This window comes from Pelobates fuscus, chromosome 1, assembly GCF_036172605.1.
Source record: "Pelobates fuscus isolate aPelFus1 chromosome 1, aPelFus1.pri, whole genome shotgun sequence".
Classification (NCBI taxonomy): Eukaryota; Metazoa; Chordata; class Amphibia; order Anura; family Pelobatidae; genus Pelobates; species Pelobates fuscus.
In genome coordinates this window covers 271,530,660-271,558,428 of record NC_086317.1, presented here as the reverse complement: position 1 = coordinate 271,558,428, position 27,769 = coordinate 271,530,660, and the positions used below count along the sequence as shown (strand labels likewise).

Below are 27,769 nucleotides of genomic sequence, written 5' to 3'. Positions count from 1 at the left end.
GGTTATAACATTTATGTAACATGAGAAGCAATGCTCGTTTTATATAAGTGTGGCAGAACCGTAGCTTATCAGCCCACCTTTTTGATATACTATATGGGGCTATCAGTCGTGTAGACGTTAGCTTGTTGGGCTAACTATGCATTGAATAGAGCTGGTCGCTCTTAAGTTTACAGGAGTGTGGCTTGTGTGTAGTGTGCCATACTTAAGAGTAGTATAGTAGCGTATGATACGGTAGAGTAGAGTATAGCACTGCCTATGGGCTTGGTAAAGTATAAAAAAAACAAAAATGAAAAAATGTACCGGTATTGTATTACCGTGGTGTCTGGAGATCAAAACATCATGCTTGAGTGCATGTGATACGACAGTTACTATTGTTTTAACATGTAATAATCGAGTTATACTGAGCATTATTATAGGTTGACAAGATAATGTTTGCATAGTGTAAATAACATATGAGAAGCAGTAACTTTGCTTGGACGCCATGGGTCTTACTCTCATGGCTGCTGAGTGCAGTGAAACTTAACAGAGTGAAACATTGTGCTTTGTAAGTTCCTTGCAGAATAAAATTAAAGAAAATACTAATAAACGATAAAATAATAAATGTTGAGGTACAGGCTTGGTTACCCACCAACCCTCCAAAGCCAGTCCCGAAATCCACCAGAGTGCTCTGTGTTATTTTACACAGCGTGGGAAAGTTCTTTAGAATTTTCCCACGCTGTGTAATTTGACTCATAACTCTCTGATTGGTTACTTAATCCATCAATCAGAGAGTTATGAGTCAATTTACACAGCGTGGGAAAATTCCAAAGAACTTTCCCACGCGGTGTAAAATGACACAGAGCACTCTGATTGGTGGATTTCAAACCAACCAATCAGAGTGCTGAGACAGGTAAATGTAAAGACTTACCTGTCAATCTCTTCATTTACCTGTCAGAGCACTCTGATTGGATGGCTTAAACCCACCAATCAGAGTGCTCTGAGCCCAATTGCAGGGCGGGGCAAGGCTTTATAAGCCTTCCCCTGCCCTGCAGAGCTCAGTCTGCGCGGAGCCCTCCATGGGTGAAGATGGATTTTTATTTTTTTTGCGCTCGTTTTTTTTTATAATTGCGTCGGTTATTATGGATTTTTATTTGGCCTTTTTGGGGGCTGAAAAAATAAGATTTTAGAAGAAAGAAAACATTAAATGGTAAGTTTTTTTTTTTTTACAGGTTCTTAGTTAAAGCCCCCCCTCATTATTTTTAGGGTGAGGGGGGTAGGTAGGGGGATAATTTTTATTGGGGGGGAGGAGGTGACTAGGGGTTTGGGGACCCCTAGTCACCTGGGGGGGGACGGGACATTTTTTAGGGCCCCACCCGCCGCTCAAGGGTGGGGGCAGGGGGGAGGACCTTAGGTCCCCCTCCTTATTAGTATTTAGGGCCCCCACCCGCCACTGAGGGCTCTGATTGGAGGACACTAGTGTCCCCCCTCTTATTTTACTGTAGGGCCCCCACCCACCGCTCAGGGGTAGGGGTCAGGGGGGAGGACATTAGGTCCCCCCCTTATTACAATTTAGGGCCCCCACCCACCATTCAGGGGTGGGGGCCAGGGGGGAGGACATTAGGTTTCCCCCCCCTTATTCTGGTTTAGGGCCCCCACCCACCGCTCAGGGGTGGGGGTCAGGGGGGAGGACATTAGGTCCCCCCCTTATTCTTGTTTAGGGCCCCCACCCACCGCTCAGGGGTGGGGGCCAGGGGGGAGGACATTAGGTCCCCCCTTATTATAATTTAGGGCCCCCACCCACCGCTCAGGGGTGGGGGCCAGTGGGGAGGACAGTAGGTCCCCCCATTCTGATTTAGTGGGCCCACTTTATTTACAGGTCTACTGTAACGGACCGTTTCACTTACACGAGGATAAAACCCAGTTTAGGCGATAATCCCCTTTCCAGATGCACAGGCAGCTACTGCGAACACCATTCTCCCGACTGGAACCACACGAACACTGGAACAGCTGAACAAGAAAAGCAGACCTCGGCTTACACTCTTGGCAGTCAGCATCCAATCCCATTCCCCCAAAGACCGAGACGACACATCGCTTTGAGGGTTAAGCAAGAACTCAGGACTGGGACACCCAGTCTGGCTTTTATTACAAACAAGTACATACAGGACACTCCCAGGGGGAGGATGAATTTAACCAATCACATGGATGTACCTCCCACACATTTCCTCCCCTTAGATTAACACTTAACACAATTATACCGTACACCTTTTTCCCCAATTCCTGGATGTACCCCAAATACATAGGCTACACCTCTAAAACAGGTATCCCCTGATAGCCCTTATTCAGGGGGACAACATATGCAAGAATCAGCCCATTTGGATAAACGGTTCGGGAGTTATGGGACTTTAAAGTATTGACCGACCGCATGGGTAAAGTATCCGAAAACAGTTCCATGCATTTTGGCCCTGCGGTCGGTCACAAACAAGTGAATGAAACAGACGAATTGCCTGTGTTATAGAGCCTGGAGAGGGTTTGAATGAATTCCCTTGTTTGTGGGGTTCTTTCTACCGAACGGCGGGTCATTCGGTAGTTTCCATACGAATTTCTGGAAGTATGGAGGTCTCAGCGGTGTTTGCCTAGTCGAGTGTCCGATTTCAGTTCCAGACACTCGACGGCAAAACACCGCTGTTCGGCAGTTAAAGATGGCCGCCGCCACGTGGTTGTTTCCCGAATGGCGGCCACCCAGAGGACACATAATACATTACATGGATTGCCAATTACCTGTTTGCAACATTGTTGCAAACGGTAATTGGAGGCACACTTAGTCCTGGGTGGTCTGGTTGTTCGGTAGTTTCCTCCATACAATGAATGGAGTGATTCTACCGAACAATCAGATGAATGCTGTACATATATATAACCCAGGTTAACTGCATACAAAACTACATACATGACATGAAAGTATTAAAGGCAGGATTACTGTACTACGCTCCACAGTCTTAAAGGTACAGTAGTCCCAAAAGTTCCAATATGTCCATTGCTGCTTTTAAAGGGCCAGCAGCAATACAAATTATTACCTGCCCAAATATAGTTTCTAAAGTGCAACACGTCCAGGGGCCATAGTCAGCGGGCAGGAGGCCAGCAGCCAGGCCTCTCCAGTTCACAGTGGCGAAGCTGGTGTCGCCACATCTACCAATACGTTGGTTTCGGCACACCTCAACCGAATTAGTCATAGCCCTACTGGTATGAGAAGGTATCAATTATACTTACGGCTTTTTATTGTCCTGACCACAAATTAAAAGGCTGAGCCTGGAGTTGTGGGATTGGCTAGTGCTGATATAAATACTCACCCTCGGCACTAGACTCCTCCTAGGCATTCGTTACGTTTTGAGTCCCTCCCACCACTCCACCTTTTTTAAAATTATTATTTCACTTAAAACTACCTTCCACTGAGTGACAATCAATTCCACATGCTGTTGTGCAAATGGGGTAGACAACAGGTGGAAATTATAGGCAATTAGCAAGACACCCCCAATAAAGCAGTGGTTCTGCAGGTGGTGACCACAGACCACTTCTCAGTTCCTATGATTCCTGGCTGATGTTTTGGTCACATTTGAATGCTAGCGGTGCTTTCACTCTAGTGGTAGCATGAGACAGCGTCTACAACCCACACAAGTGGCTCAGGTAGTGCAGCTCATCCAGGATGGCACATCAATGCGAGCTGAGGCAAGAAGGTTTGCTGTGTCTGTCAGCGTAGTGTCCAGAGCATGGAGGCACTACCAGGAGACAGGCCAGTACATCAGGAGACGTGGAGGAGGCCGTAGGAGGGCAACAACCCAGCAGCAGGACCGCTACTTCCGCCTTTGTGCAAGGAGGAACAGGAGGAGCACTGACACAGACATACATACTGACACACACAGACATACTGACACGCATACACACACATACATACTGACACACACACAGACATACAAACTGACACACAGACATACATACTGACTGACATACAGACATACATACTGACTAACACACAGACATACTGACACACACAGACATACAGACACACAAACTGATACACACACAGACATACAAACTGACACAGACATACATACTGACACACACAGACATACAAACTGACACACAGACATACATACTGACTGACACACAGACATACTGACTGACACACAGACATACTGACACACACACAGACACAGAAACTGACACACACACACACACAGACATACTGAAACACACACAGACATACTGACTTGCAAACAGACATACATACTGACACACACAGACAGACATACAGACACACACATATACAGACAATAACTGACACACACACAGACATACTGACACACACACAGACATACAAACTGACACACAGACATACATACTGACTAACACAGACATACTGACACACACAGACATACATACTGACACACACAGACATACATACAGACACACAAACTGACACACAGACATACACACACACACATACACACATACACAGACAGACAGAGATACTGACACACAGACATACCTACTGACACACACACACACACACAGACATACTGACACACACACAGACATACAAACTGACACACAGACATACATACTGACTGACACACAGACATACTGACACACAGACATACTGACACACACACAGACATACATACAGACACAGAAACTGACACACACACACAGACATACTGAAACACACACAGACATACTGACTGACAAACAGACATACATACTTACTAACACACAGACATACTGACACACACAGACAGACATAAAGACACACACATATACAGACAAAAACTGACACACACACATACATACTGACACACACACAGACATACAAACTGACACACAGACATACATACTGACTAACACAGACATACTGACACACACAGACACAGAAACTGACACACAGAACTACACACACACACAGACATACATACTGACACACACACAGACAGACAGATATACTGACACACAGACACACACAGACATACTGACACACACACAGAAAAACATACTGGCACACACACAGACAGACACTCTTCAGTTTCCTACCTTTGCAAGAGGCTTCCTTCCCTGGGGTCCAGTGTGCTGGCTGGGGGAGTTGGGTGTCTGGCTCTCCTTGCTCCCCCTCCTCACTGGATCCTGGCTCAGCAGCCTCCCGCGCGGCCCGATGTCTTTGAGGTGGGAGGAAGTGATTTGCAGACGTCACCTCCTCCCATGCAGCTGTTAAGCAAGGGCTCGGTCGCGCTGTTAAAGGGCCACAGCACCGACCGGACCCCAGCTGGAACATGCTCACTGGGTGGCCCTAAGTGTATGGGCCACCCGGTGGGCCCCTTTAGTGTGCGGGCCCCGGTGCAGCCGCAATACTAGCACCACAGGCCCATTAGGTAGGGAAATATTTTTTAAAACATTTTTTAATGCAGGCGGCGGGGCCCACAGGGGAACTGCTTTGGGCCCCCCATGAGTAACTGGGCCCAGGGCAGCTGCCCCGTTTGCCCCGCGTTAAAGACGGCCCTGCCTGGGGTGCCTGGACATTAAGTCAGGATTTGATTGATTGGGATTGTCTTCATTGTGTGGCCATATACGTGCTGTATAGGAAGCAATTAAGAAGACAGGAGAACACCAAGATAACAGGGATACCACCATTCTTACTATGTACACTTACAGCTACTAGAATAGTGTAGATCAGAGGTGCCCAAAAGGTAGATCCCAATAACTAAAACTACAGCTTCCATGATGCTTTGTCATTCTAAGGGCATGCAGAGCATCATGGGAGTTGTAGTTTAACATCTGGGAATCTACATTTTGGGCACCCCTCGTGTAGATAAATTGAAATAGTCTTCTATGTTAAACATTTCTCTTCCCACCTACATTCATATGTTCTATTTTACAATAAATATATTATATTTTAAATCACTATTATAAATGCACATTATTGAGTAGAAGAACTATCTAATATTATTGTCTGTGAAGGGGTGGGGTTGGCAAAATGCATCTTCACCTGTGTAGCTAAAAATCCTTGCACCGGCCCTAATCAAACCCCCAAATTATGCTCAGCTAACTCGTCTGAGTAAAACAATACCCCCAATGTATGTATTTGGCACTATTTCATGAAGCTACTTGGCCTTACAGAAAAACATGGCCATTTCGGTTTTTACATTAGAATTTTGAGAGATGGATTTGATGGGCCTGTGTTTCAATTTGGGGCATTATAGCCATTTAATTGTTTAAATAATCCCACAAATGCATACCATTTGTGAAAGTAGACACTCCAGGTTATTTCATATTGCATATATTATATGAATTACACTTGTGTGCTTGAATTTTGGTACGCTGGTAGGGTAGCAGCTCCTTTTTTGGTGATGTGATTCGCTATGTTTCGTGCCAAATTTTGCTCTGCGTAAATACTTATCTGGTTAACACCTTCCCTAGAATTCATTCCCCAAGAACATTCGAAAGGGGAGAATTGGAACTCAAGAAGTCTTAATTCATAAGGCAAGAAAATGGGATAACCCTAAATAGAAGATATCTGATAGAGAGGCAATTGCATTATAGTGTAAATTGATTTAAAACATAACTTTTAATTTTTGATTAGTTGAAATATTGCTGTAAATGGAAAAAATGATAAATAAAAGTAAGAACACTATACCAAATTATCAAAGACTTTATGAAAAAATAAAACATAAAGTATATAATAGGAAGCTAGGAATCTTTAGCAACCTATAAAAATCGATTAGTAGTCAATTCATTGGTATATTGCTGGGAACATATAGACTGAGCATGATTAATATGTTTCCAAATAGATGCCAGTAAAACCTGCAATCTCAGGAGACATTTTGTATCGAGTTGAGCCTGTGTAACACAATGTATTTTTAAAGTAGTGAAATACAATTGTAACAGTGATCCTTGGAGGAAAATACTAGGATTACTTATAAGAGGTTCTGACTCGACTCGAGTTGGAAAACGCTCAACCAAATTGTCACAAGTACCAGCAAAAGAACAAAATCAAATCACTAAATGTAAGGAGATCATCTAATCCCTAAATGGTGCTCTGAGTTTCAAAGTTCTAAATAGCTAAACTGTGCCTTCGAGGGCACCTATTCTATGTCATAGTCTATCTACTAATCTATAGTTTGCACCATTTACTTACTTTTATTTACTATTTTTTTTCAGTCTATTCCTTTTTTCATTAGCAGCAATATTTTAACTAATCAAAAATGAAAAGTTATGTTTTAAATCAGTTTACACTATAAGGCAAGTGCCTCTATATCAGATATTCCCCAAGAATAGTTGCATAAAATCATGTGAACTATAGTTGGATAAGTCTGTCTGAATTCCAGGAGTGGCAGTGAACACATTGAAAAGCATTCAGGGACAAGCTATAGACACCAGGACAACTACATTAAAAGTAGTGGGCCTTAGGACAATAGTGTTCCTTTAAAAAGATTAATATATTATTATTTTAAAAGAACAATAAGGGCAGAACTCAATCAGGGGCAGCTCCTCGTTTTTAAAAAAAAATTCTAGCTCCCCTAGTGCACCTAATTCAAAAAAATAGTCATTTACTGTGTAACAAACACAGCAAAAGAAGCAAAATGCCTCAGTCACAAATGCATGGAGTTTGGGAGTATCTTCAGTCACTAATGAATGGTACATTTCTAAATGGTTGATAAGTGTTCACAGCCTGTAGTTAAGCACACTGCTGGCTGTTATTTCCTAAACTAATAATGCAGACACTGCGCAGCCCCGCCCGCCGCCGCCTGAGGGCCGCTCCTTTTTGGCAGTTGAAGCCGGCTCGCGCTCTCCTCTCGCAGGAAAGTGACGGTTAGAGGCGATCTAGTCAGGCAAGCTGCGAGAGTTGAGCGCTCAGCCAATCAGATTCCGTGGGGCGTTCCCCATCGAGCACGTTAGATTGTTCTGGAAAGCCGGCCCTCCTTTCTTGCACGGCGAGGCGTGCTAGGGAACCACGAGCTGATTCATTGTGAGCTGGAATCCACCGTCCTGTGAGCGATCCGCCGCCGCCATGTCCGCCGTTAAAGCACTTAATCCCAAGGCCGAGGTAGCCCGAGCACAGGCCGCCCTGTCTGTCAACATCAGCGCCGCTCGGGGGCTGCAGGACGTGCTGCGTACCAACCTGGGGCCTAAAGGCACCATGAAAATGTGAGCAACGGGAAGGCCGCCGTGTGTCCGGCCCGGGAGACATAACTGGGTGATATGGGAGGGGAGAGCCTGGGGTGAACAATATGACAAACACCCGAATAATCCCAATGCTGGCTTATTGGAGCTGCTCATTGAGTGTAAGCTCCTGGGTCTAGTCCATGTAGCTGCTCATTGAGTGTAAGCTCCTGGGTCTAGTCCATGTAGCTGCTCATGGAGTGTAAGCTCCTGGGTCTAGTCCATGTAGCTGCTCGTGGAGTGTAAGCTCCTGGGTCTAGTCCATGTAGCTGCTCGTGGAGTGTAAGCTCCTGGGTCTAGTCCATGTAGCTGCTCGTGGAGTGTAAGCTCCTGGGTCTAGTCCATGTAGCTGCTCATGGAGTGTAAGCTCCTGGGTCTAGTCCATGTAGCTGCTCATGGAGTGTAAGCTCCTGGGTCTAGGTCACGAGTCTGTGGAGTATGTTGGTGCCCTTTACATACAATGGGGCATTGACAGCAAAGTAGTGGGGATTACAATACACCGAATCTAAACTGACTGAGGGCTATCACTAACCAGGCACAGCTCCTCCAGCTTTTCTATGTAACTGTAAATACTAGATGAACCATCCTTGTTATATATTGGACCCTGGACAGCCATAAATGGTAACAGGGTATTTATTGGTGGCCTCGTGTTTTGCTTGATTTATGTTGACCTGTTAGAACTTGAGACCAGACGGTGCTTAGCAGGGATTGCTTGTTCCCCATTTTGAAGAGGAACCCATTGCAAGAAAATAAAAATTGAACCATGCATTTTAAAGCTGATGTCTCCTTATGGAGTCTTTACATATTTTGCAGCGATGCCTGAAGATGACATCTTCGGAACGGGTAAGGTGGTTGCGGTGCAATCAAATGTAGGTTTTACGTGAGGCTGTCCCTCATGGCTGCCCCACCTTTATTCGGGGGAGGATCTTCAGCTTCTGGCATGTTAGTGCTGTACTTGCGCATAAGTGAGAGTTCAACGCTTAAGTCTATAGAGGATGCTGTGGAGACTCCAAAGATTACATCTTGCGATAAGTGAGATGATGCCTTAATCCCACAATTTATTCTGCGGTTGGACAAAAGTTGACTCCAGAGGTTTTGAATTTTATTGAATTGTTTTCATTTGCATTGTTTTGGAATTTCATTTAAGTTCCAACACCGCATTAGTAATTCATAAAGATTAGATTTTTTTAAGTGACCGCTGCTTTAAAGCCTTGTAGTGAATGTCTGGTAATGAAATCCCATAACTACCTTTTTATAGCTTTTACTGGGATATGGTAAAATTGAGCAATTGCTAACAAAAATAAACCCATGCTGTTGAATTTATTTCACAACACTGTGATTACTCTGATCTGCTTATTATAGATGTGCTTTATATTTCATGCACTCAAATAATTTATTTAGTAGTAAATCACTTTGAGCTCCTAGTTGGCCAGTTTTTACAAAACGTCGAAAAACATACGGGGGGGTGGGGGAGGGAATAATAGCGCATGTTTAATGGAAAGAAAGCTGTAAAATAAGCAACAACCAATAATATTTGGTGGTTGTTCTGTTTCTTGTGTACCTTATAAAACAAATATATGTGTGTGTGTGTGTGTTCTCTCAACGTAATGTGAACATATTAAACCTCTTACTTAGCCATATTAAAAGTGCTTAAATTGTGTGGTTTTTTTTAATTTCTTTTTTTTTTCTCTGTTCTTCAGGCTGGTTTCTGGTGCTGGAGACATCAAGCTTACCAAAGATGGCAATGTATTACTTCATGAAATGGTGAGTGTGTCCTAGGCAGCCAGGTGAAGTAAATTGTCCTGCAATGGTTTTACCTAATACATTTGACTATGTACAACCCGTTTCTCGCTATGAAGGAAGGTAGTCAGGTGTTATTTTGTTGCTCCTGCTGAAAATTATCCCTTACCAGATTATTCACTTCTCCAGTGACAAATATTGGATCTGTACCCATGTTGGGGGTCCTTATGTGACTGCATGGATGAATTCTGCATTATCTTGCTGTAGTTTTTGCAGTCAGACACCATGCAAAATTAATGTTCACTTGTGCTTTAACTGTCTTCATGTTTTTGAATGCCAGTTGAAATAAGTTTGTGTACAGTTTTAAATGTTTATTCTACGCACCATGACCGCTTCAGTATGAAACACTTTATATAGAGAGTTTAACAACCTCTGCTGCCGTATGTGTAACTCCACATCCGGCAGAGTTATTAAGCAGCCCCAGTATAAGAGTTCCATGTTGGCTTATGTTAATACTGTGCAACTGGTCAACCATAGAATTGCATTCACTGGCTGTGAGCAGGCAGCTGACTCTCAACCAAGGAATGGTGACTATTTGCTTCTGTAGCTCTGCAGATACTGGAAATGGTTCACCAGCGCTGGAATGACCTTTTAAACCCGTTGGGGACCAAGGCAAGAGGGCAGGCCATTACTAAACGTTTTTACCCATCATGGGGGAACCAGGCTTGGGTACCTCCGGCATTATAACCATTACAGCAGGCTGTAGAGGTTGTGATGCTTGGAATAACCCTTTAAACAATTGCCTAAAGTTTTTAAATTCAACTATCTCATTTAACCTGTAGTGTGTATGTGTGTGTATATGCATAAAGGTTTAATCTAAGCTCCATAAGTACTACATGCCAAAGACTGGTTATGGTACGGTTAGGATGCGAGTAGTGTCCTGCTTCTTAGTCAAACCATTTTTAAACCGCTTGACTGAAATTGGGATGCCCATAGGCACATGTTGACTGGTCTCCATTTCTGGAATTGCAAATGCAGAAGTTCCACTGCTCCTTCAGCAACATGAATTTCATCCATATTTTGATAACTTTGACTGATGTCCTCAGTTGAAAACAATTTCAGGATTATTTACTAAAGTGAGAATCCAAGGTGAATTCAAAGTGAATAACCTCGTATGACTGAGAACCAGAGGAGTCTGCAGTTTCCTACATTGACATGGAGTGGTTAATATTACTTGGACTTTAAAGCAGTATTGTGGGTTTTTTATGCAGATGAAATCATTATGGAAATACTAAACTGATTGAAACTTTAAAGGGACACTCTAATCAACAGAACTACAGCTTAATGTAGTTGTACTGGTGTCTCCTGCCTGTCCCTGCAGGCATTTTTATGTAAATGCTACCTTTTCAGAGAAACTAACATTGTCTACATTGCTGCCTATGGACACCTCTAGTGGCAGTCACTAAGATGGCCTCTAGAGGTACTTCCTGGGTCTGTGCTGCACAACTTCACATGGAGCTGCTGAACTTTACTCATAGAGATGCATTGATTAATTGTGGTTTAACAGTTTGTGAACGGTTTAATTCCTAAAGGTAAGCCTGCACCAGGAATCTCATTTCATTTAAGTTATGGTGCCCTGTGGTCCTTTAAGTAGCTTCCACAAGTATATTTATTTTTTTGGCTAGCTGTGGTGATGGCTGATGGGAACATGCACCCTGTGAAGCACAATGCCATAGGGATCCCATTGCCCTTGGCTGAGATATGTGGAGCTAATTGCAGAATCTTCCATAGATTTGTGTTTTAAACTCATCTGCATGCCGGCTAGTGGCAGACAAAGCTACCTGTAGATTGAAAAGAAGTATTGCACTGCTAAGGAGTGTGTTTAGCAACTTTACCTGTCTCACATATATCTCTCATATGTTGGATGTAAAAGTAGCTAAACAGTCCAGAAAGCAGTTGGTTGAAACGTTTGGACTCGTATAACCTAAAGCATTGGTAAGCTTTTTTTGCAATTGATTTCTGTGTTAGTATTTGTAATTGCTCTTAATTTAAGAATAACATGTTAAAAACGACACTGAAGGGCACATAATATCTTGATTTGCTTAGTAGTATGGGCACTATAATAAAAAATGTTTTTTTTGTTTTTTTAATAAAGCAAATTCAACATCCGACAGCCTCTCTGATTGCTAAAGTAGCCACCGCCCAGGATGATATTACTGGTGATGGAACAACGTCCAATGTCCTGATCATTGGAGAGCTTTTGAAGCAAGCGGATCTGTACATTTCAGAGGTATCCTGAATACCCTAGTAAACATTTACTAAAAACTCTACACAGTTACATTAAAAACTACAAATGCAAGTAAACAAATCAGTCAGTTCAGGGTAGATTAGCCAAAATTGGTGTCCTCTGGCAAGTAATAGGTAATTGGAAATGTGTAATTGGAAATCTGAAATGTGTAACTGCAAACCGGTAATTGGAAATCTGGATAGATTATAACCACAAATCAAAGTAGCTACGGAGGAATAGAGGCTCATTAGTAGAAGATTGTGATTATATCTAACTAAAAAGCAGCCTCAGACACTCACATGCAGTTTTATTGCATTATATCTCAAAGAGCAACGTTTCGACCTTAACAACGGTAGTTTTCAAGTGAACACCACGTAAAAGCTTACACACACACTGTATAATAAATTAGTGTTCACGATCATTCCAATTATTGGAGGATTAGTGACAGGCAATAATGCATGGTGCCAAAACACAAAATAAATTATTGTAACACAAATATGTGCATCCAGAGGGTGGAGTGCAAGAGGTGAACTACCTACATCAAAGTATGCATGTGTGGACTCCATGTAACATGGTATGTAACAAGAGCAAAACCAATATTAAAAAAAAAAAAAAAAAAAAGCTTTGAGATTGGGCATGTGCTTTTTAGTTTTTTTTTTTTATTTTAAAAACGTGCATAAACTTTATTTTAATATATAGTTTCATAATGAAACATTGCACATGATATTACAGGCATCCTCATCACTTCAAATCACTGAAGTGGGCATGGTGCTTGGTGTAACCCTTCAAATTTATCTTTTTTTTTTCTCTTTTATTCTTCTTAGGGTCTTCATCCGAGAATTGTGACTGAAGGATTTGAGGCAGCAAAAGTAAAAGCACTTCAAGTATTGGAACAAGTTAAAGTGTCCAAGGAAATGGACAGAGAAACCCTCATTCATGTGGCACGAACTTCATTGAGAACAAAAGTTCATGCTGAGCTTGCTGATGTTTTGACAGAGGTAGGTTAGTTCAATCATATCTGTGTTTTCATTTATAAACTAATTATTTAATCTTTCATGTTTATGAAAAAATATTCCATATGTGTCACTGCTTGCCACTTTTGTGCAGAAGAGTTTATCATATATCGCTATTAATCTGCAGGAGTGAACAAGCTTCCATTTACTCATGAGTTGTTGTTTTTATTTCTTATTTAGTTTAAGGAGTCTTTACTCTTTGTTAAACACCTCATGTCCCAGAGCACACAATGCTCAATTAACAATTGGTTTATTAAAATATGAAATATAGTAAGCACTACAATAAATGTTTGCCATATTGTTTATTTTAAAGGGGCACTATAGCGTCAGGAATACAAACGTGCCACTCGAGGTGTTCCTATAGAGCAATGTAAACACTTTTAAAAACCAGTGTTTACATGAAAATGCCTGCATGGACAGACTATACACACCAGAACAACTACATTAATCTGTAGTAGTTCTATAGTGTCGTTTTAAGGTGCTGTTATAGAGCAATATAATTTGAGCTAAAGTTAAAAAAAAAAAAAAATTGCTTTGATTTTGTGAAAATCCTATGTAAAGGGGGGGTGGGGAGGAGTCTATAAAATATTGACATTTAATGAAAAAATTTAATCCACTGTTGTGACCCTGAAAAATACTACTTGAATTGCTCCAATTTGTTTAATATTTTATTCCAGGCTGTTGTGGACTCTGTTTTGGCAATAAGACAATCTAATGAACCCATTGACCTGAACATGGTTGAAATTATGGAGATGAAGCACAAAACAGAAAGTGACACAACGTGAGTAACTCCAGTGTCTCAGTCTCGCACCCCCTCCTCCCCCCCCCTCCTTTGCATTGCAGGACTAAGACTGGTTATAGTGGCTTACAGTCAGACAGCAACTAGAGGCCATTCCTGCGTACTAGATGACTTTTGGTCGCCTAACTGATGCTGGATATCCTAACACTCTGCATGAGCACATCCAGTGTCTGTAAAATCCCCATAGGAAAGCATTGCAGGAATGTTTTCTTATAAGGTGTGACTAATGCGCTCGCGAGTGGGTACTGAAATAGTTTAGGATTTTTTATTTTTTTTTTTCAAACTCTTTCCAAGCTTAATTTAAATTAAGGCCAAAATGGCTTTCAGCTGTTTTGGCTTACATTTTTAAGAGGAAATTCAGTTATTTTCTGTGTCATGGACGCCCCGATGCATCCTCTGTTTAAAAGCAGCAGTTAATTGTAACCACTTAATATCCATTGCTGCCACCCACGAGAAGAGTGATTACTTGTTGTGATATTGCTTCCAAATTCCAAATAAAAATATTGTATAAATGCTTAAACTGACAACTACTAAAATACTAATTGTTTTCAGACCTCGAAACAAGTTCATATTAAATCTTTACGACATTCCATGCCGTTCCCAGCTTTTAATGGGCGTAAAAACCGTTTCGGCCCTATAGAACTCCATTACAGCTTTGAGTTCTAGCTCTTTCCGTCTTCTCTCCTCCGCCGCAATCAGTGTCTGAAAGAGCGAGTGCACATGGCCATTATAGGTGGCTTAGGATCTGCCAGCATGGGGACTGCCTCGGCTGTCAGGCAGTACCCCCTAATTGTTAAATAGGGAAATAAAAATTATATTGGGCAAAAACAAAAGCCCTATATTTGACCCTGTAGCTTTTCAATACCCCATTAAACCTGTAGATGGTGGGTATTGTTATATTCGTAAAACATCATTGAACACATGTGTATTTTATTGCAGTAAAAGCTTCCAGTATTATGACATTCATGGTTAACGTTCCATGCAGAACTAAGAAAATATATATACATTTCTTACTGTCTTAATTTTTTTTTTAATTTTATTCCTATTAAAAAATTTAATTTTATATCTAAATATTGGATCTAAAATGAAACTCCTCTGTCTCTTAAACAAAATGATATATAAATATGTGTGGGTGCACTTAATATGAAAGAGGTAAATTATAATTGAACTGACATATAGCGCAAATTCCAGGTTTTGTTTTGATTAGAAATTTAACAATTGGCTTCGTCCTTAAGGGGTTAAACACAATATGAAAGTTTTAACTAGGAAAGGGTTCAGGATGCAATGTGGTAAAATAAAACTTTACACCAAAACGGCTTCATTAAACTAAACTTGATTTGGCGGCTATATTGTCCCTTATAAAGTAAAAACCTATACTGTAATCATAGGGTTTTTTTTTTTTGTTTGTTTTTTTTCTTCCTCCAGTTAGTACTACTGTAAAGTTTGTTGTGTTGTGTGTTTAGCAATGCCAACATTTGCAAATGTTGTCAAAATGTGTAAAGCTTCCACAGTCAACTTCTATCAATTTACCAGCTGTAGGAAAAGCTCCCATAGACGACTGGGATTTTTTTATGATTGTTTAATGTTTGCATGGATGAATTCTGCATTTTCTTGCTGTAGTTTCTGCAGTCAGACACCATGCTAAAATAAGTCTCAGCTGAGCGTTTTCATATGACATACAAATCACTTGTATGCACACTGATCGCACAGCAGAGTACACATTAATAGCAGTATACCTAGCACCAGTATAACTATTTACCTCAAAATAGTGATATGGGAGGAAAGGACACTGACATTTTTCTGACTGTAGTCCTTCAAGTATCACTTGCTGAATAGGAGGGCAAACAGGCTTCACACACCTGCATTTTTGTAGAAACATAAACACATAAACACATTAACACACAACCCATTTGTCCCTGTATTCTCACACACATCAACACTTGATGTTGTAGATGTAAAAAGAAAACTAAAAATATTTGCATACATTTTTGTAATGCATAACTTTTAGGTCTGGCTCAGAAGGTTAAGACATATGAAAAATAAAAAAAATCACGGGCTTTTGAGTTTTGACATTTATGATGTTTCTCATAAAGATATTTGATCCATTTTAGTAAATCCGCTTACTATTATGACAACCTGTTTTATTTGCTGCCCAATAGGTTGATTAGAGGCCTTGTCCTTGATCATGGAGCTCGTCACCCGGATATGAAGAAAAGAGTTGAAGATGCATTTATTCTCACATGTAACGTTTCCTTGGAGTATGAAAAAACGTAGGTAGACTGTTAATGAACTGTGATCATTTGTTGGCAGAGTTGAATCAATGTAATTTCCTTTTGCAGCACTTCTTAAAAAGTTATATTGCAAGAATATGTGGTGGTCTCATGTCTGTATGTCTCATGTCTATTGTATCTATCTATATCTCTTTCAGGGAAAACCTAGAGCCATTATTTGGCGAAACGCACGTCAGGACAGTTTAGTGCAGTGGTTGGCAGTGAGATCAGGGATGATGTTGCAGCATAATTTGAATCATTAGATGGCCACCACGCAATGATTTTAGTTTTACTTTAAGTACCGGATAGCTGTTGGTGTATGTGTATATATATGTGTGTGTGTATATATATATGTGTATATATATATATATATATATATATATAATTTTTATTTTTTATTTTTTTTAAGGGGTACCCATGAAGGCACATTAGGTGATATTCTCTTTATATGGGTTTCCTATCTTTATCGCTGTATATTTCTCTACCCTCCTACTCCGTAGTTATTTGATTTTCTGTCTGTTACTATTGTAAGCAGTTACACCTTCCCTCTCCCATCACACTGTTATTATAACAGCTACATTAGACTTTATTTTTTGTTTTGTTCTATCTCCCTTTGTTTTCTAAGATACTATCGAATTTTGGCTCTGGTTGCCAAAGTTGTTACATTTAGATATTTAACTATTATCCTTTCTGTTTTTGTTTTAGTTTTTTTTTTTCTCTACTTATATAGGATTTGTTGGATTACAAGGCCACATTATCCGATATACCTAGACATATTTGGTTTTATACTTAAATTAATAAAGATTATGTTTTAACGAAATTTATGGGTTGCTGTCTATTTTGGAAAGATTAGGTTTGTGAGGTATGAGCTATTTGCCTTCGATCCTTCCTTCCCACTCGCTCTCATGTGTATATATTTAGGTGCATTGTTTAACCTATGAACTTCACTAAGATTTTGTGTTTTGATTTTATTAGAGAGGTAAACTCTGGATTCTTCTACAAAAGTGCACAAGAGCGTGAAAAACTGGTTAAAGCAGAAAGGACATTTATTGAAGAGAGGGTAAAAAAAATTGTAGCCCTAAAACAAAATGTGTGTGGAGATACAGGCAAAAGCTTTGTTGTGATTAATCAAAAGGTAAGGTTATGTCTGAATTATATACATTCTAACATTCAATTAAATGTGTGTGGATCTCTTAACAATTTGTCTGATACAGATACGCTGCCCTTTCTGCACAGGGAACACCCAAGTGTGCTATGTAGCTCCCTTGGTTTTTATCCTGTGCTAAATTGATGTCTGTCCTTTTTCCTCTGCGTTCGGGTGAGATTTTGTTCTCCTGCACGTATTCAGAAGTACAGTACACTGTGCCATGGTCTGATTCTTTTTTTTTTTTTTTTCCGTAAATATCTTTATTGACAGGTGTTTAGGAATGCAATACCACAATATATCATCAAGTTACAATAAAACAGTAATATAACCAACAACCATTACCTTCAAATGTCATTCCAAGCATCTCAAAAAAAAAAAAAAAATCCTTTTTATATAATTTCTTTCCCTACCTCCCCTCCCCACCTTAACCTAGCTTAACCTGTGATCTCTATCCGGAAGTATGTAGTTGGGTGTGGAGATTGTAAGATTATAACATCGAGACTCGCAGGTCTCCACAGTTACAGTGCATAATCAGAACAGCAGTAAGCCAAGTGTGTGAACTGATGGGGTAACCAAACGATTTCCAGTAAAGTGGCTCGTGTGCCCGAATGAAATTCGGGTTCGCAGGTCTCCAGTGGGAGTGCCATGCGAACCCGAACAAATATATAAGGTGGGGATTATTGGGTCATGTGTCGTTACCAGTAATATATGGAGCAAGTAGCAGCCTGCCCATCCGACTTGGAACAGTTTGATAAGGTACATGTTCGGAGCGACACCGAAGATGATACTTAATGGCCCGCATGTCAGAGCAGGCAGGGAACACTTGTAAGACGTAAGTAAGAAAAAACTCGGGGAACCCAAGAGAAAACACACACATAGCTTATAGGCCCAGTGGCCAGTGTGCCTGCGGGACCGGTGTGGACAAGGGTCCACTGCAACATTTCAGGACGGGGGTTCATGGAGCTCCTTCCCCCTATTGGGAGCACATGTGTTCACTTCGTTACAGTATGAGAGATAATGGGGTATCATCCCAGTGAGACTCCGAGAACCAAACCCTATTGGGAGCTTGTATCGACATATAGTTTAAGTGAGATACTCGGGTTGGTCTGATTCTTGAGCCCTTTTTTTCTTGGAGTTTAAAATTTTGTGTTTTGTGTTTAGAAATGCATTGTACGGTTAAATGTGGATCCTTTTTTTTGTACTCTTGAGTTCTCCAAACTGTGGATTAGCTTTTAATCTTTTTATTGATTTCTTGTATGTCAGATCTTGATATAGTTCTGAGAAACAGATTTTTTTTTTTCCTGTTCATTTCACATTTCACACACTTACGGTTTCAGTGAATGACTCCATGTTTAAAACACTGTTGCAGTTTAAATTTTTTTGGCCCTAGTTTATGGGGATTTAAAATCTGGAAATATATAGATAAAGTGTACTTCTTCCTTAACCCTTTGAGTGCCATGAAACTTTTAGTATCCACTTACTCATGAAAGGTTTTATTTTATTATAGGGAATAGACCCATATTCCTTGGATGCCCTTGCCAAGGAAGGAATTGTAGCACTTCGTAGAGCTAAGAGAAGAAATATGGAAAGGTTGGTAAATGGGAATTCTTATTTTTTTTTTCTTTTGAATTTTGTTTATGTGGGGTTTATGAAGTGTTCTAATTAATTTTAAAAAAATGTCACTTTGATTCTGTGTTCCTCCAGGTTAACATTGGCTTGTGGTGGCAGTGCTATGAACTCTGTGGACGACCTCACTCCTGAATGCTTAGGACATGCAGGTCTTGTCTATGAATTCACAATGGTAAGTGATGTCTGTAGTAGTGTAGCCATCCTGTAACTATAGATTGCCTTTATGCAGTCTATTTAATTTGAGTGCAGTCTATGCAGATTTTACTAGTTTCTTAAATAGGTAGATAATACCACTAACATGCCATGCACATAACATACATCACCTACGGATATGATCATTTTAAATAGCTGCTGTTCAAATGCTACTTGCTATATATTGATCTAATTTTCTGATGTCTTGATTTTCTAGGGTGAAGAAAAGTTCACATTTGTTGAGCAGTGTGACAACCCACGCTCCGTGACACTGCTTGTGAAGGGGCCAAATAAGCACACACTAACACAAATTAAAGATGCTATAAGAGATGGGCTCCGGGCTGTCAAAAATGCCATTGAAGATGGTAAGACTGGCACTAATGCGTGCAGTGAGGAAATATTTTGCCAGAAAATTGTACTTGTAACATATTGTAGGGAAAATGTCACCTACTACCTTTTTGGATGACAATCTGCCATTCATTTTTTTTTTTTTTTTTCTTTTCCCATAATTTTTTTCTTTTCTTCCTTTCTATGGATAGGTTCAGTCGTAGCAGGTGCAGGAGCACTAGAAGTGGCAATAGCTGATGCTCTTGTCAAGCACAAGACCAGTATAAAGGGGAGAGCCCAGCTTGGTGTGCAGGCTTTTGCTGATGCTCTCCTTATCATTCCTAAGGTATGTTTTTTTTTTTTTTGTTTTTTTTTCTTAATTTTTATTTTAAGATGGACTTGTTTGTTTTTGTACAATAATTAGGGATCTTTTTTTTGTAATAAAATTGAAAATGTTGACGTATTGTTAAGTGAGAATTCAAAAGTGAATTTCAGATTTAAAGACAAAATTTCCAAACGGGTTGGGGGAGGGAATCTCTAATTTAGCTATACTTCCAGTTTGGCTACTTTTAGTCTTTAATGCAAATTTAAAGTCCATTCCAAATTTAAGTGAGAATTCAGGGTATTTCAGAATTTAAAGGGTTACTCCAACCACCATGACCACTTTTGCATTTAGAAGTGGTTAGAGTTTCAATGTGCAGCATTTCTGCCTCAAATGTTGTACATCCAGAGCAAGCCAGCTATGTTTTCTGTTTGGCTACCCTGGCCTTAAATTTGAAATGCGCTTTAAATTTTCACTTTGGGAAATAACCTGAATTATATCATATTTAGCTGTATTCTGAATGTTACTGTAAATAGGACACGCCACAAAACCTCTAAAGCAATATATGATATAAGAACTGTTGTAGCAAGCAAGGTGATTGCAACTCTCATAGCTTTAAATTTGAAATTCACTTTGAATTCCCAACAATTCTCACTTTAGTAAATATGTGGTGATCCAAATTAATGTTTTTTATTTAATTTTTTTGCTAAAGCAATTCAAGATATATTTTGTGTGAACGCACACATTGTCGAGGTTGTGCTTTGCTCACAGTGTGTAATAGAATGTTCAACTGTACTGCGCAGTTCTGATTTGGAAACACATTGTGGTGATAAATGAAGTCAGTAAAGAGAGAGAACAGGTTCTGGTTGGGACATGTGCACAGAGAACACCCCAAGCATGCTCTGTAGCTCCCTTGGTTTTTATTCTGTGCTAAATTGATAGCTGTCCTTTTACCTCTGCGTCCAGATGCGTTTTTATTCTTCTGCACGTATTCAGAAGTACAGTACATTGAAGTAATTGTATTTATATGTGTGTGTGTATGAGGGGAGTAATGGACGTTACCAGATGTATTATTTCCCTCTAAACTTGATAATCCTAACGCTGCTGTCCAGGATGGATGGATTTACACTTGATTATGGGGAGATGTGGCTTGGGAGAACTCTAGTTTTTTCAAGTTAAAGGATATGGGCCCTGTGACACCTGTAAGTGTATAGCACCATGTCCACTGTGAAGACCTGCAGATGATAGTGTTTGGAGGATGCCTAATGTATGCCTTGCCTGCTTCCATTGTTTAAGGTTCTTGCCCAAAATTCTGGCTATGACCCTCAAGAGACATTAGTAAAACTGCAGACTGAATATACAGAATCAGGACAACTTGTTGGTGTAGATCTCAACACAGGTAAAATTCATAAGTATTTTTAAACCAACTGTGAGGTGTTTGTGTTTTTTTTATATTTTTAGGTTTAGAACAAAATACTGTGTTCAGAAAGCAAAGTAAGGATTTTAAGATTGTAACTAGCTTACCGAGTATAGTTTGAATAGGGTTGATTTGAAGTGTAACTTTTTTCCCAACTTATGCATTTAAAGTGCAGCTGTTACATTTCAATATACATCATATTGTATTAGACAAATTATGAGATAATGTATGTACTGTATAATTTATTTTTAGAGTAGAATTTCAGATCTACATTGGGGTATAAAGTATAAGTAAGCAAGCCACTCGAGGGAAATGTTCATGACTATTATTATTATTACCGCTATTTATATAGCGCCTGTATATTCTGTAGCACTTTACAATATTATCAAAGGGAGATTTTTTAACAATAAATGAGACTGTTACAAAAACGAGCTTACATTCTATAGGAGGTGGGGCGTAAAATCCAACAGGACAGGAGGTAGCAATCAAACAAGGTGGAGTGAAGCAAAGCTGGAGGTGAGAATAGAGTGCTGCCCTTTAGGAGAGAGCAAGTAACAGATATGTGAGGTAGAGGTTACTCTGGGAGGCCATACGCTTTCCTAAAGAGGTTTTGAGGCACTTTTTAAAAGATTGGAGTCTAGGGGAGAGCTTGATGGTTGTAGGCAGGCTATTCCAAAGGACAGGAGCCACCTGCGAGAAGTCCTGCAAGTGTGAGTTGGCAGTATTGGGTGCGAGCAGCGGACAGGAGAAGGTCATGGGCAGAGCGGAGAGACCGAGAAGGGGCATACCTGCGGATCAGTGAAGATATATAGGAGGGGCTAGAATCAGTCGGTGCTTAATAGTACCTTGAATTAACCCCTATAGGATACAGGAAGCTAATGAAAGGAAGAGTGACAAGAGATTATTGTGATTCCATGAGTTAACACATGGTGGGTTTGTTTAGGTGGGACCGGGATTTGGAGAGGCATCACCAGCTGCTAGGAGCCGAAGGATAGAAAGGAAGAGAAGATGGGAGTAGTATTTAAGTTTTGTGAGAGGGTGTTTATTTAGAGGTTTTGGAAAGAGTTGGTGGAGATGGGATGCATGGGATGAATAGAGAGGAGGGAAGTAAAGTGGGAGCAATGAAAATTGTGTCAGCAGGGAAAGGTGAGCAGAAGGATAAAGAAATTTTGTTAGACAGGTGAGAGTGAAAGTAAAGAATTATAAGGGAGAGCATTCTCGGAGGAGAATAAAGGAGTTTATATTATAAAAAAGGAAACTAGGATTTTTAGTTATGCAAAACTAGATGAGGTGGGATCTTAAAGTCACATGAGAGGGGTCAGGGGTTGCAGGTAGAGGGAGTGTGATAGTTTAGCAGGTGATTAGGGTTTGAGAGACATAATTAGTATGTTTGGAAAGTCAGGTAATTTGTGCTATCTATACATGTAGTGAGTTCCTTGTGGTGGGTGGGAAGCCATCCAAAAGAGCTACTTCTGCTGTGACCTGTGGCACCTGAGGCTGTGATTTATCTTGGTAGCTGCGTGTTCTGGAAGCTAGTTAATGTTCTGTTTGAGACCCAGGCTGCGAAAAAGGATCTGGGTTAGATCAAACAGCATATTAAGGGTGTGGAAGACACAGATATTGAGGTGAGGAAAATAAAATAAAGAACAGAGGAGAAAGTATGAGATTTAAAGATATAAGGGTAGGTCATAAATGGTGAATATAAATTAACAGGACTATCAGCACATTATAGGGATAGGCAACCTTTGGCTCTGCAGATGTTTTGGACTACACCTCCCATGATGCTTTGCCAGCATTATGTGTGTAAGAGCATTATGGGGGATGTAGTCCACAACATCTGGAGAGCCGAAGGTTGCCTATCCCTAAACGATCAAAAATAGGGGTAGGTCATAAGTGGTGGACATAAATTAACCCCTTCAGGACGGAGTCAATACTGCACGTTCTGATCAAAACGTAAACAAAAACTAGAATTTGCGCTATATGTCTGTTCACCCGTAGTTCCCCTCTTTCAAATTATATGTACCCACACTTATTATATATAATTTTGTTCAGGAGAAACAGGGCTTTAATTTATCATTAACTATTCATATATGGAACATAGTTTATTATGACTAAAATCTTAAAATGTGAGAAAATACGAATTTTTTTTTTTTAATTTGTATTTCCGTCTGACATTTTAGCTGTGAATGTCATAATACTGTTAGGTTTTACTGCAAAAAAAGCACATGTAAAAAAAATGCACATATTTGTAATCAGCGATGTCTCACGAGTACAACAGTAACCCACATTAACAGGTTTTATGTTGTTTTGGAAAGGTACAGGGTCAAATATAGAAAATTCCATTTTCAAATTGAAATTTTCCAGATTAGTAATGTTACCTTTGAGACGGTGTGGTAGCCCAGGAATGAGAATTACCCCCATAATGGCATAGCATTTGAAAAAGTAGACAAGCCAAGGTATTGAAAGTGGGGGGTATGTTTAGTCTTTTTTAGTAGCCACTTAGTCACAAACACTGGCCAAAGTTAGCGTTCATATTTGTTTTTGTGTGAAAAAAGCAAAAAACTAATATTTGGCCAGTGTTTGTGACTAAGTGGCTACTAAGAAAGACTGGACACCCCACTTGCAATACCTCGGGTTGTCTACTTTTGCAAATGGTATGCCATCATGGGGGTAATTCTTATTCCTGGGCTACCATACACTCTCAAAGGCAACATAACCAATCTGGCAAATTTCAATGTGAAAAAAATGAAATTCAAGCCTTATATGTGACTCTCTAACTTTCCAAAACACCATAAAACCTGTACAGGGGGGGGGGGGTACTGTTATTCTCGGGAGACTTCACTAAACACAAATATTAGTGTTTTAAAACAGTAAAACATATTACAACAATAATATAGACCATAAAAGTGCAGTTTGTTTGTTAAAAAAAAAAAAAAAAAACGAAAAACTTCACTTTTACTTAAAATATCATCGTTGTAATACAATTTACCAGTTTGAAACACTAATATTTGAGTTCAGCGAAGTCTCCCGAGTGAAACAGTACCCCCTATGTACAGGTTTTATGGTGTCTTGGAGAGTTACAGGGTCAAATATAGTGCTTGCGAATAAAATTCTCCACTTTCTCCCTGTGTTGTCAGGCATGTCAATCAAATTTTAATTAATCAAATCACATAATTATGTTAAAAGATTATTTAAATATACACGTAGAATTTTAATATATATGCATTTATAGGTATTTAAATTCTACGTGTATACTAATGTAATCTTTTATGTAATTATATATATTTATCTATATATATATATTTATATTTGCGGTTATTTGCATTTGATATATAGATTGTCATTCTAAGTGTATTTTGTTACATATATATATATATATATATATATATATATATATATATATATATATATATATATATATATATATATATATATAAACAGAATACAGTTAGAATGAAATTACATATGCATATATAATTTATATTAAATTTTGTTTCAATATTTTTTTATTTTTTTTATTTTAATTATACGTATTTATATATAATATATGTACATCTATTATATATAATATATATACATATTATATATGCAACGTCATTCGAAGTGTATTTTAATTATATATATATATATATATATATATATATATATATATATAATATTTATTTTTACACCTGTCTAATTATTTTTTTTTTTTGTTTTTTTTTTTACTCTTCCTACCAGCAGGGGGACTGTCTAATATTTTAGACAGTCCCCCTGCTGGCAGATCCATAGCCAGCTATAGGGGGCCATGTGATCGCTCTTTGAGAGCGATCACATGGCCCCCGGGGGCCTCATTTGCCGGAGGGGGGCTGCCTGGGCTCTCAGGCAGCCCCCCAGAAGAGGATCGCGGCGGAGGGGAGTACACCATGCCGCCGCAACGGCTTTAAAGCCCTTTTAATGCGGGACGGCATGGAACGCCGTAACTGCGTTAAGGGGTTAACAAGACAATTGACACAATACTAACAGAGTAAACAATTATCAAAACAAGGGTTGAGCATGGAAGGTACAAAGTTAACAATTAAGCCGTAATATTATAGGGGAGAGAAGTAAAAAGAGATACTAAGAAATAGAAGAATAAAATAAGTGGTGCAGGTATTCTTGGGTAGACCATTCAAAAGAGCTATCTCTGCATAAGGCTGTAGCTTGTCTTGGTAGCTGTGAGTCCTGGGAGCTAGTTAATGTTCTGTTTGGGACACAGGCTCTGCATCCATTTTGCAATGTAAAAATCAATTTTCAGTGGACATTGCTATTGACATATGGTAAAGCCTACCTTTTTGTCTTTTAAAGGTGAACCAATGGTTTCTGCAGAAGCAGGTGTCTGGGACAACTATAATGTTAAGAAGCAGCTTCTCCATTCCTGGTAAGTGTAAATCCACTAGGAATATTTTCCCATATGTCTGTTTTTTTTTTTTTTTTATAATCTTTTTTGCACAAATGGTTTCTTTAATGACTATAATGTTCTAGTTAAAAGATTACTAAATAAAGACCAGATTTGTAACTAAATCTCAACATTTGAATACAAAAGCCAACAGTTCATATTCTGTTCAGTTATATTTTTGTTCTATTGACCAGGAGTATTGCTATGAGAGCTGTAGAAAACTTTAGAGCAGATTAATGTCAGTTTTTCTCTTAAATAAAGACTACCATTTAAAAAAAAAATGTACAGTAATAGTGATCATTTTACACTCGTCTGGTACAAGTTGAAGCTCACCTACTATCCTCTACATGTATTAAAGAAGCATGGTGGTGCAGTGCGCTGGCTGCCATCTGGTACAATAAGTTAGTGTTACTCTGAGCACCATGATTCACTGATTTGGAAAAAGCCAGAAACTCTGCTCTTTGCTATGCCATACTGACACTCAGCCAATGAAGTGGCTCTGCATAGCTGGGTATAGAACCGGGGAAGGAAAAAGGCTGTAGAGGTTATGGTGCCAGTAAAGGTGAAGAAGTGGCAATTTTGTCTGAGGGTCCCAGAAAATTAAAATTACAATCTGTCTCAGCAGCCAACAGATTATGAAGAAGAAAAAAATTCATTAACTTTTGAAACAGGACACATTTGGGAAAAATGGAAATACAAATTAAACCACTTGCTAGATTTTAAATGGTTTGGGGAAAATATTAAAATTCATAATGGGGGGGGAAAAAAAGTAACAACCATAGGCTTCAAAAGTCAAGAACAATCCAATTTTTGTATGGTTTATTACATATGCTTTCTGTTTTGTTTGGTCTTTCTGAAACCATCTTCTATATTATGTTTCAGCACTGTGATCGCAAGCAATATTCTCCTGGTGGATGAGATCATGAGAGCAGGAATGTCTTCTTTGAAAGGATAAACCTAGGACCTACCATACATGCATTCAATTGCTGCTTCTTTTGATTTACTAAATATATGGTTCCAACAAAACAGTCACTTACTTGTCACTTAAAACTGTAAAACAATAGCACCTATTGAATCCCATTTGATCTCTAATGTTCAAAGTTTATTTATTTTCTTTTTTTCTTTTTTATGGCACTGATGTACAAATTGACCCAGCAGTCTTTGTACTCAATAAAAACAAAAAACAAAATACACATTTTTTCCTAATTTCCTTTGTTGCTGGGGCAGGATTTTTATATATTTTTATATTATACGTAATATAAATATTATTTTAAAAATGTAATTTATGTATACCCACAGGTTTTACATGCGTTATTAGTGTGGTAGAAAGTAATTTTACTGTTAAGATTTAGTCTCACGGGAAATAACCATTTACTACCCTGACTATATACATTTTTTTTTTTTTTAATTCTTTATTTTTGTTCGTGCATAAGGTTAACATGTGAATTTGCACTGCCACAATAGCTGGTGTATTCAAGTTTGCAAACACGCATTGTTACATGGCATTAATGACATTGCACTTTTTTAGTAGTTATATAAACAGGATCATTTCTCACGCTTATACAGACAAGTTAAAGTAGTAGTAGTTTGATTCACAGATGTGTCGCTTTATATTCATATTAAGATTAACAGATCTCTTAGATTAATTATTGCAATTAAAGAATATAGCCTAGGCACTGAGTAATCTAGCACGTCTAGTGTATATATGTTAAGGCATCTTCGCTAAAACATGTGTAATTGCAATTTGATTCTTTCCACCCCGGGTGGCCCCCAGTCCGGCAAGGTGATAGTCGACGGCTTTGTGCCAGGAGACCCCATTGGGTAGCTTAAAAGTGGCAGAAGGGTAAGGGCCCAGGAACCGCTGTTAGGTATAGTGAAAGTCCCCTATTGGTGTACTTGCGGTTCCTTTAAGTGCCTGTCTCGGGCGGGAGGTAAGTCCCCGTAGTCTCGTCGTGTCCATGTGTCTTGCGTGGTACGGCTGGAGATTCACTGCTTCCTCTTTGAGTTGGGCCGGTGGTGGTGTTTAGG

General features: G+C 39.4%; 1 protein-coding gene and 4 non-coding genes across 5 annotated transcripts; all 5 read left to right on the top strand.

Annotated features, from left to right (window-relative positions):
• The first annotated feature begins 7,908 nt into the window (after positions 1 to 7,908).
• On the top strand, positions 7,909 to 26,821 carry CCT6A (chaperonin containing TCP1 subunit 6A). Its single transcript, XM_063457293.1, has 14 exons — positions 7,909 to 8,166; positions 9,882 to 9,945; positions 12,077 to 12,211; positions 13,033 to 13,206; positions 13,899 to 14,002; positions 16,180 to 16,290; positions 17,266 to 17,425; positions 18,945 to 19,027; positions 19,142 to 19,238; positions 19,476 to 19,623; positions 19,798 to 19,931; positions 21,204 to 21,306; positions 25,651 to 25,723; positions 26,624 to 26,821. Exons 1-14 carry the CDS (start codon positions 8,030 to 8,032, stop codon positions 26,694 to 26,696), a joined length of 1,596 nt encoding a protein of 531 aa, XP_063313363.1. The 5' UTR covers positions 7,909 to 8,029; the 3' UTR covers positions 26,697 to 26,821.
• On the top strand, positions 10,157 to 10,284 carry LOC134576861 (small nucleolar RNA SNORA15). Its single transcript, XR_010085883.1, has one exon. It is a non-coding gene; the product is annotated as a small nucleolar RNA SNORA15 (small nucleolar RNA).
• On the top strand, positions 15,609 to 15,742 carry LOC134576868 (small nucleolar RNA SNORA15). Its single transcript, XR_010085884.1, has one exon. It is a non-coding gene; the product is annotated as a small nucleolar RNA SNORA15 (small nucleolar RNA).
• Positions 17,519 to 17,653, top strand: LOC134576884 (small nucleolar RNA SNORA22). Its single transcript, XR_010085889.1, has one exon. It is a non-coding gene; the product is annotated as a small nucleolar RNA SNORA22 (small nucleolar RNA).
• Positions 20,783 to 20,918, top strand: LOC134576887 (small nucleolar RNA SNORA22). Its single transcript, XR_010085890.1, has one exon. It is a non-coding gene; the product is annotated as a small nucleolar RNA SNORA22 (small nucleolar RNA).
• Positions 26,822 to 27,769: the final 948 nt, after the last annotated feature.